Here is a 19,211-nt window from a genome sequence, read left to right as displayed (position 1 = left end):
GCGGCGTGCGCTCGCGCACGGCATATGCGACCGACCCGGGGCCATGGATGTATCGCGCGCACGGGGCCGCGGGGCGGACCAGGTAGGCAGGGCGCCAGCCCGCAGGGGGCATGGCTTGATGGCGCGTGCGTGCCACGGCGCGGTCGTGCGCGCGCCTGTGTCCGCACGCGACCAGACGAAAGGAAAGGACACGGCTAGCTGGGTGCGGCTGGCCGGCCGGGGCAGGTAGAAAACACAATAGCCGCAAAGCACGCTAAACGCCACCGGGTAGTAGACAGCGCGCAAGAGCGTCGTCCTACGCGCGTGGGGATGGGCATGGCAGCCGCAGGGCAGTGGCAGCTACTGTACCAGCTGGCTAGCGGGCTAGCGGCTAGTGCGGCGTGCGCCGGCCGGCCTGTGGAGCTGCCGCCGCCCGCCCGCCAGCAGGAAGGCGGCCGGGACGACGTCAGCGAGCACCACGGCAACGGACCCAGCAGCGGCAGCTCAGTACTCCTAGCTTGTCTGGTCCCGTCCCTCTTCGCCGTGGGACTGGATTGCTGAACCATCACCTTCACTCCATCAGGATCAATGATGTCGACGCTCGCGCGGGTCCATGGACGACCGTGAGTGGACGCATCCAGCTGTGCCGCACGAGCGCCTCCACTTTGGAGCGTCCGGATTAGCCAGCCTCGGATTATGCATAATTTCATTGTACTGTTACCAACACTGGAAACTAGATAACCATGCTAGTTGAGTGTCATAGAGATAAAACTACTCTCATATGATGAAACTTTCCCTTCTCTATCCTTATAAAGATCTTGTTAAGTCAGTAAAATTACTGATGTGGTATGAAATTTAACGTCCATAAAACTTCCCACAAAACTTCGAGTGAGACTGGTCTTATGAGCTAGCATCTGGATTACCGGCGCCTCAGGCTACTTCTGCCCCCGTGATTTCGACATCCTAACTCAGGCTGGTCACTGGTGGGTGTCGCTTTGCTCTCCTCCCGCCCTCCGATCCGTGCACAACACGTACAGTGCAGAAACTTTTTAGTTGTTGTTAGTCGTCGCTTGGCACTTGGATCGCTGGTGGACGGAGCACATAGCGTAGCTATCTGACTGTAAGGCCTGCAACTGGATACCTATATCCTCTCCTCAAATCTACACCGATTTTAAATGGAAAAGATATGGGTAGAACATTATATACCCATTTGAAATGGGAAGAATATGGTATGGAGAGGGTATGATTAATTAATTAGATATGTATAGTATAAAGTTAATTATCCATTGGATATGGGTAGGTTTGAGAAAGGTAAGGAGTGGATAATAATTATTTGGATTTGGGTGTAAACAAGAGTGGATTTGCCTCTGCCTCCTAGTGGCAGGCCTGCTAACTGCCATTTCAAAAGAACGCTGCTGCTGAATGCTAATCGACTTCACAAAAACGAAAAGATCTAAGGCCCCGTTTGGATACCCCGCTAAAGTTTAACATCTGTCACATCGGATGTTTGGATGCTAATTAGAAGTATTAAACATAAGCTAATTACAAACTAATTGCACAGATGGAGTCTAATTCGCGAGACGAATCTATTAAACCTAATTAGTCCATGATTTGACAATATGGTGCTACAATAACCATTTGCTAATGATGGATTAATTAGGCTTAATCGATTTGTCTCGTGAATTAGCATAAGGGTTCTGCAATTAGTTTTATAATAAGTTCATGTTTAGTCCTCCTAATTAGCATCCGAACATTCGATATGACACTGCGAAAGTTTAGCATCCGCTAGTATCAAACACCCTAAAGCTACTCATCAGCTCCTAGTATTCTATCCTGCATCATGAGGCGCACTAGCTACGAGCAGCGGAGCTGAGAGCCAATGAGGTCACGGCCAGCTGAAAGCTGCAGCCGTACCAGCATATATACAGTATACGTGAGGAACCGGATCCATCGTATCGCCGGACGGAACCGGATTAAAAAACGAAGATGAAAAAGGAGGCCAAATTTAAAAGGAGCCGCGTCTCTCCTTCCTTGCCGTTGTGGGTAATGCTTGCTTTACGAAACAGGAGTGGTACGTAACGTAACCACGGGCGCATTGGATCCCTACATGACATGCGTGCGTGCGTGCGACTGAGCGAGTAAGCAATCAGCAATCATGCAGCAGCCAAGTGGACCGTGCGTGTCGTCCTCATCCTCGCATAAGCTAGCAGGCCGGGCAAAAACGTTCATTATTGGTCGACGTGTTCATTATTGGCCGAGATATTAGTATCTCAAAAGATACCATTACCAAAAGGGTGGGGAGCAGAGAGCATGCAAGATTATTGGGGCCTTTTTGTGGGGCGACGCTTTGGTCTTTCCGGGAATGGGATGCGATTTGACGTCGCTCGCATCAGCTTGTAATTAATTGCACCACCAACCACTCACTAGTTGCAGTAGTTGGAGCACACTCATATCTGCCTGCCTGCCTGCCTGCCTGCCTGCCGCAAAATGCAAGTTGTTTTTTCAAATGCTAGGAAGTCCTGCAATATATTTTTTTCCTAAAGAAATTACGAAAGCATCCAGCTGTGGCAAGAACCTAAGATCGAGCCAGTAATCACAGGATAGCTAGCTTATTGGGAGGAACAATTGGCGTCAACAATAACCACTGGAGATGGGTGTCCATGGATTCGATCTTACCCACGCACTTGTCGCTAGACATTTGTTTAGCAAAGGGTCCTTAAACATTTGTGCAAAGCCGAAGGATCGGAAGAGCACTGATGGTATGTGGAGACCGACAGGGACGGGCGTGCAGTCGTGCACGGTGCAGCACCTGCAGGCATCTGGGGAGTGCGGCTGGGGTGGACGTCAACGTTACCGAAATGGCAACTGCGGACGTGGCCATACACTTTCTAGTCCCATAAAACCCAGGACTCCACCATGGCACGCAGCAGCCGCTAGTGCCTGCATCTTTGGCGCCGTTCATGAGCACTGTCCGGTCCCCCTCCGCAGCTATATTTGACGCCCGCATCAACTCATCGTGTACGACTACTTTCAGAAGAAACGTCAATGACTTGTGCAACTCTCTTTTCCTTTTTGCGCAGACGCAACGTGGATTTTGTCATGGTAGGCACAAGACGAAACCAACGATCGAAAACACCCACAGATGGTATATATATATACATGATTGATACGCGAGCACAGCCTTGGAATCTAAAGCGACATAGTATATAAACTAACAATATCCAGTTTAACAAATATTGTCGAAACCAACAAAAATACAACACCATGAGCATACTTTTCACTTCAGTCAATGGAGACCCACCTAGCGATAACCCATGGACATAGGCATGTTTGGATACCCCTACTGAACTTCACTCGTCACATCAGATATTTGATACTAATTAGGAGTATTAAATATAGTCTAATTATAAAAGTAATTGTACAGATGGAGTCTAATTCGCGAGACGAATCTATTAAGCCTAATTAGTCCATGATTTGACAATGTGGTGCTACAGTAACCATTTGCTAATGATGGATTAATTAGCCTTAATATATTCGTCTCGCGAATTAGACTTTATGTAATTAGCTTATGTTTAATCCTTCTAATTAGTATTTGAATATCTGATATCACCTGTTAAAGTTTAGCACCTCGTATCAAACACGCCGCTGGTGACCAGATCGCGCGCTGCTGCATCCAAGTGTTGGGCCAGTCCGCGCTTTGTCATCATCATCGTTCACAGATCGTGGATGGGGAGCCCGCCCGAAGGATGTGGCCTGTGAGCGGAAAAGGTAACTGGGCCCGACACGTGGGCCCGTGACGACGTGGTGCCATCCAGCCGGGAATCTCATGAGCCCACGCACTACTTCGGCCTTCAGTACCTTTCCTTTTGGTTTTCTTCCCCCCAATCTTTTTCATTTGCGTGCCCTCGTGGACGGCACACCAGCAAGCAGTCAGCCGCACTGAGCTGTGGACTACTGAGTGGGTAGGTGGGTGACCAGTGGGTGCTCCTATCATTCCCGGCCAAACCGCGATCGCACGACCCTCTTATCGTTATCCAAACCGTGAATTCTCATCTCATCACCCCCGAGTGATCCTAATCTTACGGTGCTAGAGCAGCCGCAGCCGCAACCAGCCCAATTAACCGCGTTCAACCGCAACCCCGCCATTCTAGCTATCTCCATCATGGAAAATCGGTAGACGTGCACCCTTGGGACCTCGTTTTCTCCGTCAATGTAGACCCCCACCTTTTTTTTTTGCCCTTTCATCCATCGAATTCAAAGATTGTATTGTAGCCCTTAGTAGAAATGGGTTACGACGGCCCGAGGCCCGAGCGGATGGCAGCACCCCATTAGCCAGGTAGAAATCACTAGATGTACACCCATGTGATATTGCTTCTCACATCGCTGTCGAGCTCTCTCTCTCTCTCAGTTTTTTTTTCTCAATTTTTCTCATGCCGCCCGTATGTTTCTTCTGGCGTGTTGATCCCAAATCACATTTAGCGTAAGGTTTCGTTGGACCAATGACGGAAGGAGGAGCCTAACACTTTCATCCGGTTCATTACATTTGACAAATAAGTCTGAAGCAGGATTATATATTATCGCGATCTTAGTTTCGTGTAAGCTTCGCTGTATATAGTTTTCGAAAAAAGGTTTCATCACATATATTTTCGTTTCGGATACGATACTCCCTTCGTTCCAAATTATAAGGCATTCTAACTTTCTTATAAAATTAAAACATTTCAAGTTCGATCAAATTTATATAAGTAAAGTACTAAATGTACATTTATGATACCAATAAAGTATCATTAGTTTTTTTATTAAATATATTTTCATAGCATATCTATTCGGTGCTATAAATTTTTGTGATTCTCTCTATAATTTTGTCAAAATTTAAAAGGTTTGACTCTAGGAAAAAATTGAAATGACTTGCGATGTAGAACGGAGAAGAGAGAACCTCGTCATCTCTGCTCATATGGCCCGTCCGTGACACGGAGCTTTGTCACTGTCAGAGCGCTTGACGTGTGCGTGCTCTCGCCCACAGATCATGCACTCGCGTGCGCCGCCGGTCACATTCTAGCTGCAGCGATTATGCGTTAAAAAAATCGATCAGCTGTTCAAGTTGGGATCACACGGTTCAGGACACGATACGATGCCCCTGCGTCTGCCATGCCGCAATATTCTCCCCGCATAACGTGACAAGCAGGACGGACAAAAAGTGCCTTCTGGTGCATGAACTGACGAACACGACCAGTACTGGCTGGTTGGTGGCCTTTTCTCTTTTTTTCTCTCTAACTTTTGAATTTTTGATTGATGAAAAGGAGAAATCACGTACCAGCCGAAGTATTTGACAATACAAATGGCATGTCGATCAGTAAACGATGACAAAAGGAAATGAGAAATGTGAGAGTCGTCCTGCGGTGAGATGCTAGGGACATGTTTGTTGCGAGGTGCCATCAGTGTTTCCCCGGGACCGGGTTCCCGTGCAGTTGCAGTATCGACTGCAAGTTAAGCAGAACCCGGAGCAGACCCAAAGCACCGTGCGGTACCCAGTTACTGTTTGCTGCTGTCCGCCACTGTAGCACCAAATCTGATCCGTTCGCAGGAAAAATGCACGGCCGTGATCGCGTGCAGTTGCTAACTTGCAGTCGCAGTAGCAACTGCACCCGATCTTGGTGCGTTTCCCCGATGTTCACGGTGGATTGAGTTCGATCACATCGATATGTTGGAAAACCGCACCACTTTTTTGTGATAAGTGCATAGTGACGAGAATTCAGTGCTCTACAATGTCAAATACGTTTGCGACTCATCCTTATCGTGCGCACGACTTGGGGTTCCCATTGACATTGTCGAGTAGCGTCATGGTCTCACGGACAACTGCAGCTATTGCTCGTCCATATTTTTTCTTGACAAACCATATCAGCCATACGCACTATATTGCTCATCTGAAATGCTAAGGATGAGATACTTGAACAAGGTTATTGAGGACTGGCAACTTGTTCCTATAGTATGGGAACTTGAAATTATTTAATCCAAATATACTCCCTCCGGTCCAAATTATATGTCGTTTTAGCTTTTTTAGATTCATAGACTTTGTTATGCACTTAGATATACCCTATGTCTAGATGCATAGTAATATCTATACATCTATAAAAGCTAAAACAACTTATAATTTAGAACGGAGGGAGTACGTTTTAAGTAAATTCCATAATTGTCCTGTACAAATAATCCTCGAGTAAGAGACACTAAAAATTTCTTTTTCTGAAAAGATGAGACACTGACAATTAACCATTAGGAATTCAAGTTGGTCTAACCTATAGTTTTAACTAGTCATACAGCTCAGTTGCACCACTTAGTTTTTCGTATCTCAGGTTCTATACACATATCTAATTGGACAATAGTTACCCATTTGTGAAAAGATGAAAAAAAGAAAAAAAGTGAATAGTAAAATTGGGGGAGAAAAAAAAAAGGAAAAGCTATCCGTTGCCTGAATGTTTCAGGCGGAGCCATCACTCGATTTTGGCACCGTCCCTTTGGTTGATTTGGCCATTATCGTCCATCATCTGCTCTGTGCTTCGCCCGATTTATTTGTTTTTTTGGCTCGCTGACATTATGGTCCCTTCCATTCCACCGCTCTTCCTGTCTCGTTTGTCCTGCTGGTGCGCTCACCTGGAGGTCTCGAGGTGAGGCGATTCGATCCTTCCCCATTCGATTCATCTTTTCCCCTGCATATTTGTTGCGTGATTTTTTAGATGAACTGCTGATTTGCTCCTGATTTGCTGGATTTGTGTTCTTCAGAAATTTTAATTCCTTGAAATATGTTTGAAGCAGACATTTCTTCAACAATTATTTTTCATTTGACAAAGATGCAGCAACAGCATTGATTTTTCTTATGCAGTTTCTAATATATGTGATCTAGTTCCGTATTGTTTTGATATTTAATTAACACATAGTTCTGTATTGTTTTGGTATTTAATTATCTCTACCGTCTGATGAGAATTTGAAGGTTTTGAAATTCAAGTGACAGGGTTCTTGCCGGCACTCAAATTTTTTGTGATGGTTTTGAAATTCAAGTGACAAGGTTCTTGCCGGTACTCAAATTTTTAGTGAGTTAAAACCAAGTGATTCACCAAACCAAATTGCCCAAGTGATTACACCGAGTAACAGGTAGACAGTAAAAAAAATAAACCAAAACCTGGAAGAATCGAGCCCACGCCAACCAACGGGCCACAGCGCAGAGCGCACGCGCCGGTCACCTTTCCCCTCGCCTTTCTATAAATCCACGTGAGGCCCCGACGCATCGCTCTCCAAATCACCCGACGCCCAACAACACCACCACCCTTCGAGTCATCACCGCCACCACGGCACGCCACCACACCACTCCAAACTTCCAGTCTCCCACCGGCTTCCCCCACCTCCTCGGCGGCGCCTCGCGGGCGGAGAGAACCCCGCTCCCTCCCCTAGGGTTCCCGGAACCCTAGCCCCTACCCGTACGCGCGCGCGAGGGCCCCGGCGGCACGAGGAGGCGGCGGCGGCGGCGGAGAGGGGAGGGGGCACAAGGCGCGGAAGGCGCAGGCCTGTGCTGCATGTCAGATCGTGGGAGCCGGCGAGGCGGAGGCGGAGGCGGAGACTACGGACACGGTCAGCTCGCGAACCCGCTCCAATGGCCGCAGCTAAGGAAAAGGCGCCGGCATCATGCTGCCGCGCCGCGCCCGCGCGTGTCGCCGGTGGCGCCCCCGCCGCCCCCGTGCGGGCGATCGCCGCGCCCCCTGCCGGGAAGGTCGTCGCCGTCGCCTCGGGGGGTGGTGAGCGCGTGGCCGCCGCTGGCGCAGGAAGCGCCGTGATCGAGGAGATCGCCGCGGTCCAGCCCACCACCGCGAAGGCCTCCTCCAAAGGTATACCGCGATCGGCCACCTCTGCTCGTCTCTCTGTCTCGATCGACTCGGATCATAGGCTGATTGGGTCATGAAAAATGTTACGGAAGCGCCCCGCCGTACATGGATCTTAAATTAGTTGAGGCATGCGATGGTGGTGTTTCTGTCCATCACGATTTCTCGCGAGCTCTGGTTTGAGTACGGGAAACGCAATCTACTGGTGGTGGTTGCGCAGAGTGCACCATTTCGGGAGCATGCAAGCAGAGGATGCGGACTGTTCGTAGGATCGGACGCTTCTCTTGTGGGATCAGATACGTGGATGATATTTGCACCAACCCCAGTTCTCGTCTGCATGCGAGCGGATTGTGTAGATTGACGACGAGTTTAGGTCCTTAATTAGAAATCTCAAATGTGGCGTGAAAATTAGATATTGTAGAGCAAACCTCTGCCTTATCTGGCTATTGACGATTAGAACACGGGGGACTGATGTGATAGGGCTGCCATACTAGTGGGACTTAGCTGTCACAAATCTCAAAGTAATCCGGTTATGTAGTAGCTTACTGTTCAGACTTTTTGTGCTCCATCACAGTTTTGGTGCTCCAACTTTTTGTTTGATCACTAGTTGTAGTGATCAAGTTGCTTTTACTTCTTTACTTCGTCTTTGATGATGAGGTTTGCGCCTTTCCGGTACGAAAGTGAGAAAAATGTCCGGATCTGGTGATGATGTCAGCTGCTGTTTGTTTTCTTTCAACTTTTTTGAGTAGTCATGGGTCAACAGAGTTTTTGGCATCTACCCTTTTTTCCTGGATGCCCTCTTGGCATAAGCTGCTGATGCATGCTGCTTCATCCAGTCCACATGGTAAGCAGTGTGGGCACATCTTGTAGTAGTAGTGTTTCTGGGGATTCTGAATTGGTGAGGTGCACGCAAGGATATCACTTAATCGTTGTCTAATAGCATGCCCATGCTGCTACCTTTTAAGGTTCACAGGATGCTCGAAGTGATGTAGACTTCATTGTTGTTCTTTTTATCTGTAAAATGGGAAAATGACATCGCGTCAACCTGAACTTTCGTGTCAACCAAAAATATAATTAAAGATTTGAGGGATCCTTCTTGATAGCGTATCTCTTATGTTTAACAAATTGCTGAACAGAAAGTCCTTTTGTTGGAACTGTGTAATACTGAAATAGTACTTTTTAAAATGATGTTAGCAGGGATTTTCTGTAAATAAATCATTTGGCATTTAACTCATCATATTTATTCCTGCTGACCAATTATGCAGAGGTGCTGAGGCATGAATGGTTGAAACACGATGTGCCTTATTTAATGAGATCATAACGTTGGTGATTCTGTCATCATTACAATTAGAACAAATGAAGAACATCCATCTGTCTTGTGGCATATATCCTTAGAATTTTCTCTATCTATTTAGAAATTGTTTTAACCGGTAGCTAGATGTCTAAATCCAGGACATGGGGCACTGGTTGACTACACAATATTTTAAACTTGCATTTATACTGTAGGGTTCATGCCAGTAGAGTTTCTTATCTTTTGCCTAAGAGAGAGGTCAACATTCATTTATCTATTTCATTGTTGATTCTTCTGACCCCCCTGATAAGCACAAGAGAGCATAGAGCTCCTGAGCTGCCAAATTATCTATTTCGAGAGCTTGACCTATACTATAATTTGCCCTTATCTTATTCCTGGTTTTGTAATTAGTGATTGGTCCATGTACATTTTAAGATATCATTGTAAGGGTGTTTTGTGTAAGCAGTTCAACATGCATCTACTGCCCCATACCAGTTTATTGCTCATCACGACAATATGACATTCCAGTATGACATAGTAATCTGACAGCGTATAACTTTGATGGCTACATGCCATTTGAAATGTGTACCATATCTTAACTGAAATAATGTTTTGCTGGACACAAATATGCAGGGATACCAATAATGACAAGAGCCCAGAGGTGCCACCCTTTAGACCCATTATCTGCTGCTGAAATTGCAGTTGCTGTAGTAACTGTAAGAGCTGCTGGAAGATCTCCTGAGGTATGCCAATAGAAGAAACATAAACTTTTCCGTACAATCTTGAAAAATATGAATTTGAAAAGCAAAGTTCTATGATTGTAGGAAAGAGATAGCATGCGCTTTGTTGAAGCTGTGTTGTTGGAGCCGAATAAGAATGTTGTGGCGTTAGCTGATGCCTACTTCTTCCCACCTTTCCAACCATCACTGCTCCCGAGAACCAAAGGTTCTGCTGTTATTCCAAGCAGGTTGCCTCCTAGGAGGGCCAGACTTGTTGTGTACAACAAACAATCAAATGAGACTAGCATTTGGATAGTAGAACTGTCTGAAGTGCATGCAGCTACCAGGGGTGGACATCACAGAGGCAAGGTGATATCAGCTGAAGTTGTTCCCGATGTTCAACCTGCAATGGTATGTCTACTAAGTTCGTTTAGACTTCTGCATGCCTTTTTGCCAATCACTTGGTTCATGTAATAGTATGTTGTGACCAGTTACTATTTCACTATGGTACCTGTTCGTTATTTTTCAAACATTCATGTTAACCCAGCTGGCTGAAGAGTTATTCTTTTGAAGTTTCTTTTGGACCTTTACCTTATTCAGTATTTGGTTTGAAATTTATATTTCACAGGATGCTATGGAGTATGCTGAATGTGAGGCTACTGTCAAAAGTTACCCACCATTTATTGAAGCTATGAAGAGAAGAGGTGTGGACGACATGGATCTTGTTATGGTAGATGCCTGGTAAGCTATCCGTAAGGAATTTATTGTGTACATTTTTTCATATAGTGCAAAGTTTCAGCTTACGTTATCATACTGAGAATCGGAAAATTAACTTCTATCTATTAAATTGCCAGGTGTGCTGGCTACTATGGCGAAGCTGATGCTCCCAGTCGCAGACTTGGCAAGCCTCTAATATTTTGCAGGACTGAGAGTGATAGCCCCATGGAGAATGGTTATGCTCGTCCCGTGGAAGGAATTCATGTCGTTGTTGATATGCAGAATAATACTGTGATAGAGTTTGAAGATAGGAAGTTGGTTCCTCTCCCCCCACCAGATCATTTGAGGAACTACACTCCTGGCGAAACAAGAGGTGGTGTTGACCGAAGTGATGTAAAACCACTTATTATCAATCAGCCTGAGGGTCCAAGTTTCCGCATCAATGGCTATTTTGTGGAATGGCAGAAGGTAAGTGTTTGCGATCTTTAGTCTAAATTGCTAGTATTAACAATACCCTTTGAAGTTAATTACGCTTGATGGTGCTGCCCAGTGGAACTTCCGTATTGGGTTCACCCCCAAAGAGGGTTTGGTTATCTACTCGGTTGCGTACGTTGATGGTAACCGTGGACGTCGACCTATAGCTCATAGGCTGAGCTTTGTTGAGATGGTTGTTCCTTATGGAGATCCAAGTGAACCACATTATCGCAAGAATGCATTTGATGCTGGAGAAGATGGACTTGGCAAAAATGCTCATTCTCTTAAGAAGGTCCTTTGCCTTTTCTTGATCAGCATACTCTTTGACTTATTAATGTCATTTTGACCATACTCTTTAACCTTTCCGTGCAGGGATGTGATTGCTTGGGCTACATAAAATATTTTGATGCGCATTTCACAAACTTCACTGGTGCTGTTGAGACAATTGAGAACTGTGTCTGTTTGCATGAGGAGGACCATGGAATCCTCTGGAAACACCAAGACTGGAGAACTGGTTTAGCAGAAGTAAGGCGATCAAGGAGGCTCACTGTCTCATTTATATGTACAGTTGCAAACTATGAGTATGGTTTTTATTGGCACTTCTATCAGGTAACTATATAATTGAATTCGCTTGTAATGTCAGAATAAGTAGCATTTAACCAACAGGATTCGATATCCGTTAGTCCGTTACTTATATAATTTTGCTCAGTTATGCATTAAAGAGTTAAATTTTGGTAAATAATAAGATGTCTACTGATGGTTTAGTGAATATAGCTATGAATTTGATTCCTTCAAAGTCTTCTGAAGCTGCAAAATTTTGCTGACATACCTTACTTGTGCGTTGTAATTATATGTTAATCCTCTTGGTTGCAGGATGGAAAAATAGAAGCAGAAGTAAAGCTTACTGGAATTCTCAGCTTAGGAGCCCTGATGCCCGGGGAATCAAGGAAATATGGCACAACTATTGCCCCTGGTCTGTATGCACCAGTTCATCAGCATTTCTTTGTTGCCCGTATGGACATGGCTGTCGATTGCAAACCTAATGAGGCTCATAATCAGGTGGGTTGCCATCTGTGCCTTTGCATATTCTCTTTTCTCCCTATCAAATCAGCCACAAAAACTAGTTTTGCAATCTGAATGAGACCACATAAAATTCAATTATATCTTTACATTAGATAAAAAAAATTGCAATGGCCTTGTAGCTGCTAATTTTACGAAACTGATTAAATGAAAGTTTCTTCAGTCTGCACAAAAGGTGTATGTTCAACTTGTGATTTTAAATTCCATGGCAGTTTATGCTTCTTAGTTCTTAACGTGCAAAACCACCTTGCATTGTCTGATTTCCTTATGTGCCCTTATCGAATGCAGTATCTATGTATGTCCATTGTATCAAAAGTCCTTGTGATTGATAATTTCTCCTTCCACAGGTGGTCGAGGTTAATGTCAAAGTGGAAAGTGCAGGCACGCATAATGTGCACAACAATGCTTTCTATGCTGAAGAGGAGTTGCTGAAGTCTGAGTTGCAAGCAATGCGTGATTGTGACCCTTCATCTGCGCGCCACTGGATTGTAAGAGCTCTATTTGCTTCTGGTCATAAACTTATGTTATTCCTACCGCCAGGTTGGATACCAGAAAATTGCACATCCGGTATCCAGTCATTATATTCATGCTATTCAATATCAGATGGAAAGTATTGGCCGCTCTCTCTTGTGATAATGGATTCAATTTGCTTTGTCTTGCATTTTTATTTAGTATTTGTACCATTATTAACCATCAAGCCGATGCCAGTATAAGCTATCTTTAGTAATTGCAGAAATTTTTATCTTCCATCAAGTAAATGCCAGTATGGAATCACTTCAATGACTGAAGATGACATCACAATTCCCAAATATAGCCTAAATCACATATCTGATCGCATTGTTCTTGTGCTATCACACTGTTAATTTTGTTTGATAATGTTTGCATTCTTATTAGGTAAGGAACACACGAACTGTAAATCGTACTGGGCAGCCAACTGGTTACAGGCTGGTGCCTGGTTCAAATTGCTTGCCGTTGGCTTTGCCCGAGGCTAAATTTCTGAGGAGAGCTGGGTTCTTGAAACACAATCTCTGGGTCACCCAATACAAGAGTGATGAGATGTTCCCTGGAGGGGAGTTTCCCAACCAGAATCCTCGAATTCATGAGGGTTTGCCTACATGGGTCAAGAAGGATAGGCCCCTGGAAGAAACCGACATTGTTCTCTGGTACTTTCTTAATCACAGACCATTTTCTTGAAGGCAATTTATGGTACTCTGAAATTGGAACTGTTTGTTCAGCTTACAGATTGCAAAATCTCATAAACTGTGTTCTGCATCTGCAGGTACGTGTTCGGGCTCACCCATATCCCAAGGCTGGAAGACTGGCCAGTCATGCCAGTGGAGCACATCGGCTTCATGCTCATGGTAACAGCTTTCGAGCCTTTCAGCATTTCTGCCATATGCAGTGGAGCTAATTAACGGATCCCTTTGTTGCTTCTTCACATAAAGACGTTAGCCTAGCTTTCCGTAGTTTCTTATGATGTTTGTGCCCTGCAGCCACATGGATTCTTCAACTGCTCGCCTGCGGTCGACGTGCCTCCCAGCTCCACCGATGCCGACGTCAAGGAAGCCGAGTCGCCCAAGGACATCCAGACCGGTGGCCTCAATTCGAAGCTGTGAGCTTCGCTGTTCCTCGAAGTGGCAACCGGCGTGGTGCTGCCTCGTCTACTATTTAATTGTGTTGCTCCAATAAAAGGAATAACTGTTTCCGCTGCCATGTGACTTGTTTGGTTCTGCAATATCGTTTTGTTTGGTTCTCTGTAATAATCGTGTTGCTATGCATGGTTCTCTGTAATATCGTTTCGCCGATCAAGCAGGCTTCCTACATGGCCTGTAAGATTCCGAACAAGGAGAAGTATGAATTTACAGAGAATATATCTTCTCGAATTGTGTTTTGCTCGAAAGGGCAACTTCTTAGATGCAGCTCCAGGTTGCGCTACGCATGCTTCTACAGAACCACGAGGATGACAACGGAGTTGGCCAGACCCGGTCGTCCACCGGCCACTCGCGTGCAACAGGTGAGGCCGCCATAGAAGGGAGCGTCGGCGAGCGGAAGGCTGCCACCACCCCGAGCTCGACGACCGGCAATACTTCGATTCCGATTGGAAGAGACCCGAGGAGGCTATTTTCGTTGGAATTCAGTTGCTGCCGGTGATTCTAACCGAGCTCAGGGAGGCCAATTTTGTTGGTAGCCGCACAATATTGGAAGGGCTGCCGCCATGGGGAGCTCGACACATCAGGATGAGCCCCCGATTCGAGGGGCGCAGCTCTTGATTGGAGGGGCCGCACATCAATTCTGAAGAGGGAGAAGGGCAGGCAGCCATGAGCCATGGTAGATGACCTGAACGTTGGGCTTCAGGATTTTTTTTTTATTTGCCAATGGGCCCTACGCTCAGTTGCGAACATTGTGGCAAAACAAATAACTAAAGCCTGCCTGACACGTATGGACTACTTAGTTCAAATACATTAAAATATCCTATCATGGTTCAAATAAGATAAGAATGTACGTAACAAAATTTAGCTATCACATATACGTCATTAATAACCTAAGTTCTAGACTGACACAAAGAAATTAACGTCGCGCCTGCCACCAGTTCCATCCTTTGTTGATAGACGGAAGGGTCATCGCTTTCAGCAGGGAGGATCCTCAACTACTGAGGCAGCGGCGGCAGTTCGTAGTTCTCCAGCTGCGAGGGTCCCGCCGCCGCCTCGACATTCTGCGAGCTGCCGGCGAACGCTGCTGGTCCGGGGGCGCTTGACGAGAATGACGCCCGCCGCCACCGCTGTCGCTGCAGCCGGCGCCGGCACCTCGTCCTCCTCCTCCTCGTCAGAGTTCGCCCGATAACACCCCTTTTCCCCGATGCAACCTGGGGCTGGGCGTCGGTAAGCTTGACAAGCTCGTCAAGCTCACGGAAAGGCTGATACCTCGTCTTGTGTTGCTGACCAGAATCAACGACCTGCTTGTACTTTTCCATCATCTTATTGAATTGGCGCATGCAGTCCTCGGCAGTGAATCCCGTCGACCCTTCCATGTCCATTTTGCTGCAGATACAGGCAAATGAGGATATCAACGCGAATCATTCATCAAATTTTCAACAAATTTGGGCCGCTAACTTCATGCCACTGGGGCATGGCCTCAGCCTCGCTTTTCCCCAAAAAATTAGGTATCATCTCTTTCTTGATTTTGACGAGGTTCAGGTTGTCGACGACTCTCCACTTCCACTTGGGGTTAGGGCGACCACCATGGCTCGAAGAACCACCCTCCGCCATTTCTGATTCCCCTGAAAATCACCAGAAATGAATTCCCGAATTAATGTCTAAACACAAGGATTTCACAAATCAAAGACAAAGGATTCTGGGACAAGTAAACACGATTTTTAATCGTCTCAATAAATTCTTACCCTGCACGCTATCTAGCTTTTTGGCCGCAGTGGAAAAATCTGGTCTCCCCCCTTACACATCGCAGTCGAATAAATGCACAGTTTGAATTGAGCTAACAGTTTCAGCTATGCCCATATACATATATGTTTGTTTTGGTATGATAAGAGGGGGGGAAAAGAAAAAGGAAGCATGCCTTATTGCCTACTGGGCTGCGAGCCAAGCTCCGGGCTGTCCGTGAAGTTTGTCCCTTTCACCTTCCCTGCACGCACACAGTAGACAGGGTTGAGAATCTGAAAGCGAGAGCGAGATGAGGAAAAGGTAAACAGATACCAAGAAGCAGAAAAGAAGAGAGATCATGAACAGTTTTATCTTCAGATCTAATGCTCATAACTTCATAAGCAAACAACAAACGACAAAAGAAGAGCATGCGATATGAGGAAGAGACAGCAGACTTTTCGAGAGGAACGAACGGCGCAGAGAAATCATCATGCGCGGTGCTCCCATAATCCTTGATTACTCGCCTGCTTGCCCTAGGAAAAAGCAGCTGCAAAAACGAATATGGAACGCAAACACAAGAGAAGCCCGAAATCCCATGAAGGCACGATCGCGCAGAAAGATCAAGAGCCCGCACGAAGACGATGGACACAAGAACAAAATTTCAAGACCACCAAGTAAACTATAAACCAATATGCATGCTTGAAGTAGGCACCGTGCATGACTGCAAACCCACCAACAGTATTTTTAACAAACAGAATGAATCCAGGCAGCAACAAATTATCCGCTCCATGACCAACCAATTAAAAAGAGTAGCTAACTAACACGCCTTGTGAAAGTAGGTAGTAGGGCACCGAGGACGGGGGGTTTTGGGGGGTGATCATCAACTGATTATTATCACGTACGATGAACGGAAAAAGACCAAGAGAGGAGCGAGCTAGGGAGGAGAGAAAAAATCTCACCTGTGGCAGGCGAGTGGGAGATGGAGAGGGAGGGTTTCGTCTCGTACTCTCGTCTCGTCTCGTCCGTCCACCGGTTCATGCAGGCGGTCAAGCGGCGACACCCAACGCACGTCCCGGTCGGTTCCTTCGTGCACTCCCTGCAAGTTTTCGCCTAGTCTCTCACCTGCCTAATCAGGAAGGCAGCGAGTGTCCAGTGTAGTACATTCCCCCTCTACTCCCCCGTTTACCTTCTTTTGGCTGATCACTTGATGGCAAGATTCCATCAAATTAGCTTTTCCCCCCCTCATCCCAAAAGAATTCATTGCCGGTAAAGTGGTAAATGGTAACTTCAACTAGTGGAGCCAAAACACCCCTCACGCAAAAGAGCCAAAAATGACACCACAAATGCTAATGTCTCGTTGATCTAAAAGCCCTTTTGTATCGCTCGCAGTGTTCTTTAGCTCGCTCAGCCACTTGCTGCGTTGTTGAGTGAACGTTGTCAAAAATCCTTCGATTGTGCTCTTTCCACAAGCTCCACGTGGCATAGATGGTCATACCATTGAAGGAGCACCGACGATCTTTGTTAGACCTGCCCTGAGTTGCTACAAATATAGGAAAACATTTGCACCGGTTTCGTATTCATGTCACTTGCTCTGAGTCTGTGTGATGCTGGCACTGTCGCCCTTAGTACAGGAGAGAAGCACACTGAGCATAATGGCTACCAAAGGCAGAATTAATTTTCAAAATTACGGAAAACTTGGTCAATTTACCTCCTACTCCATCATGGATGGGCAATGTACGTATATCCATGCGCTTCTGAGAGGAAAGGAATCACTAGTTTGCAGTAGAGTATGAAAGGGTGATTAGCTAGTGATAAAGACCTGCTCGTATTACTAGCAAGCACCGACCAGTGGGCCCGCTGAGACACGTGGCTCCACGCCTCCACCAACCCGCCAGCTGCCACCATCGCTCTCGCTTACCACTCGCTGTGTGTCACTGTCACCCACAGTCTCACGATCTCCATCGCGTTCGCGTCGCCTCTTACCAAAAGACCTCGTCGGCTTGATCCGTTTGTTTCCGGCGCCGGCGGCGGCGACCATGGCCGGCCAAGTGGTGGGGACCCGTATCTCGAGGAATTAATTAGCCGGGCGCTATCCACGACCGTCCTCTGACCTCCCCGGCCGTGTCCGTCGAGGCGTCGACGGCCGCCTGTGCATCCTCGTCGACTCCGACGAGCATCCGGACCCGCATCTCGACACGCTCTCCAACATCCACCGTACCTACCCTCCCTCCCCGGTCGTCTCCGCCGACTCGGTGTCGCCTCAGCATCCTCTTCGACTCCGGCCGGCTGCGGCGGCGGCGCGCCGGCTTGAGGCGGCGTCGACCGAGTCAGCGGTCTTCCCGACGCGCTCCTCCGCGACATCGCCTTGCGCGTCCCCGTCAAGGACGCCGCGCGCCCGCGCGCAACGCTGGCGCCCCGTCTGGCTCTCCGCCCTGCTCGTCCTCTACGACGCCCACCTCCCCCCGGTCGCCGACTCGGACACCATCGCCGCTGCTGTCTCCCACCGGTCACCGTCCCACATCCTCGCCGCGCACGACGGGCCGTTCCGTTCCGTCTACCTCGCCTGAGCAGCAACATGGACGGGGACCGATCGAGCCCGGGTCGCGCGCTGGCCTCCTGGCCATCAAGGGCGTCGAGGAACTCCCGTCATCAACCGCCCACCGCTTCAGATCGACGGGAACCTCTGCCCGTCACGTTCTTCGGCATGGCCATGCTGATGCGCCTCTACCCTGGCCTTGGAATTTCATTTCTGTGAGTCCGCAATTTCTCTGGAATCGTTCAGCGCCCCGTTTATTAGTACACACATGCATACGTGGCCATGCCCTCCGTTTCAAATTATAGTCGTTTTGACTTTTCTAGATTTATAGATGTTTGTATACATCTATACTATACGTGTAGATGCATATAAACATTTATGTATTTAGAAAAGCTAAAACGATCTACAATTTAGGACGGAGGGAGTACCCTAACTGCCTAATATGCATGTGTATGTGACATACATATACAAAGCGTATTCATTTCTTCATGCTGTTCACCCGACAATACAGCACAATTCGTGTACATTATCTAATATTTAGTTAAAAATGAACTAATTTGTTTGTATGTATCTAACTAGAAAAGATAAGCTAAAATAAATAGTAATTTGGAACGTGTGGAGTAGTATCAAGATGGCAGGAGACGCGACGAGGCACAGTCAAACATGTCAACGTTACAATATGTAAAAATGCAGCACGTCAAATATCCGCAATCATCGGTTAATAGTAGCCTTCGATTTCTGGAATATACAGGGCTGCAGCGTCGACTCTAGAATCATCTCGTTGCATGCCGATTGTGGGATTATCCATGGAAGATCACCAACTATTCTCAAGTCACTTGACACAGGGAATACAAGATAATGTGCTAATCATTTGTACACGAGATCTCAGATCGAGTCAGGTATTGTCTTAAGGGCCCAAGATCAACTTGCTAAAAGTCTATCCGGATCCATTCAGATATTTTTCTTTGTTTCTTATTCTCTCTAGCATTTGGACGAAGGGAGTATGTGTGATTACTCTTGCCACTGATGCGTTTCAGCGTGGACGTTGGCCTGACTTAAGGTGTCCTCCACCGTTACATCACATCACACGAGGTGCATGAGGCTCTTGACACTTGAATTTCCCCGTGTGTCCAAATACCGACAGGGAAATCCAAAATCCCGACACGAAAATTCGAT

General features: G+C 46.7%; 1 protein-coding gene across 1 annotated transcript; it reads left to right on the top strand.

Moving 5' to 3' along the window:
- The first annotated feature begins 7,266 nt into the window (after window positions 1–7,266).
- LOC101784250 (copper methylamine oxidase) lies at window positions 7,267–14,017 on the top strand. Its single transcript, XM_004975899.2, has 12 exons — window positions 7,267–7,850; window positions 9,769–9,878; window positions 9,960–10,265; window positions 10,483–10,595; window positions 10,709–11,039; window positions 11,122–11,337; window positions 11,418–11,654; window positions 11,919–12,104; window positions 12,473–12,613; window positions 13,020–13,288; window positions 13,405–13,486; window positions 13,619–14,017. The coding sequence occupies exons 1-12, from the start codon at window positions 7,619–7,621 to the stop codon at window positions 13,739–13,741; spliced, it is 2,346 nt and encodes a 781-aa protein (XP_004975956.1). The 5' UTR covers window positions 7,267–7,618; the 3' UTR covers window positions 13,742–14,017.
- The last annotated feature ends 5,194 nt before the right edge of the window (window positions 14,018–19,211 follow it).

Source organism: Setaria italica, chromosome VII, assembly GCF_000263155.2.
Source record: "Setaria italica strain Yugu1 chromosome VII, Setaria_italica_v2.0, whole genome shotgun sequence".
In the NCBI taxonomy this organism is placed as follows: domain Eukaryota; kingdom Viridiplantae; phylum Streptophyta; class Magnoliopsida; order Poales; family Poaceae; genus Setaria; species Setaria italica.
This window is presented reverse-complemented; position numbering and strand designations above follow the sequence as displayed.

Bases quoted from the DNA above. Each gene is read 5' to 3' on its own strand.
- LOC101784250 (XM_004975899.2), top strand. From the start codon at position 7,619: ATGGCCGCAGCTAAGGAAAAGGCGCCGGCATCATGCTGCCGCGCCGCG. The intron at 11,338-11,417 runs GTCCTTTGCCTT...CTTTCCGTGCAG, and splicing joins ATGCTCATTCTCTTAAGAAG to GGATGTGATTGCTTGGGCTA. The intron at 12,105-12,472 runs GTGGGTTGCCAT...CTCCTTCCACAG, and splicing joins CTAATGAGGCTCATAATCAG to GTGGTCGAGGTTAATGTCAA.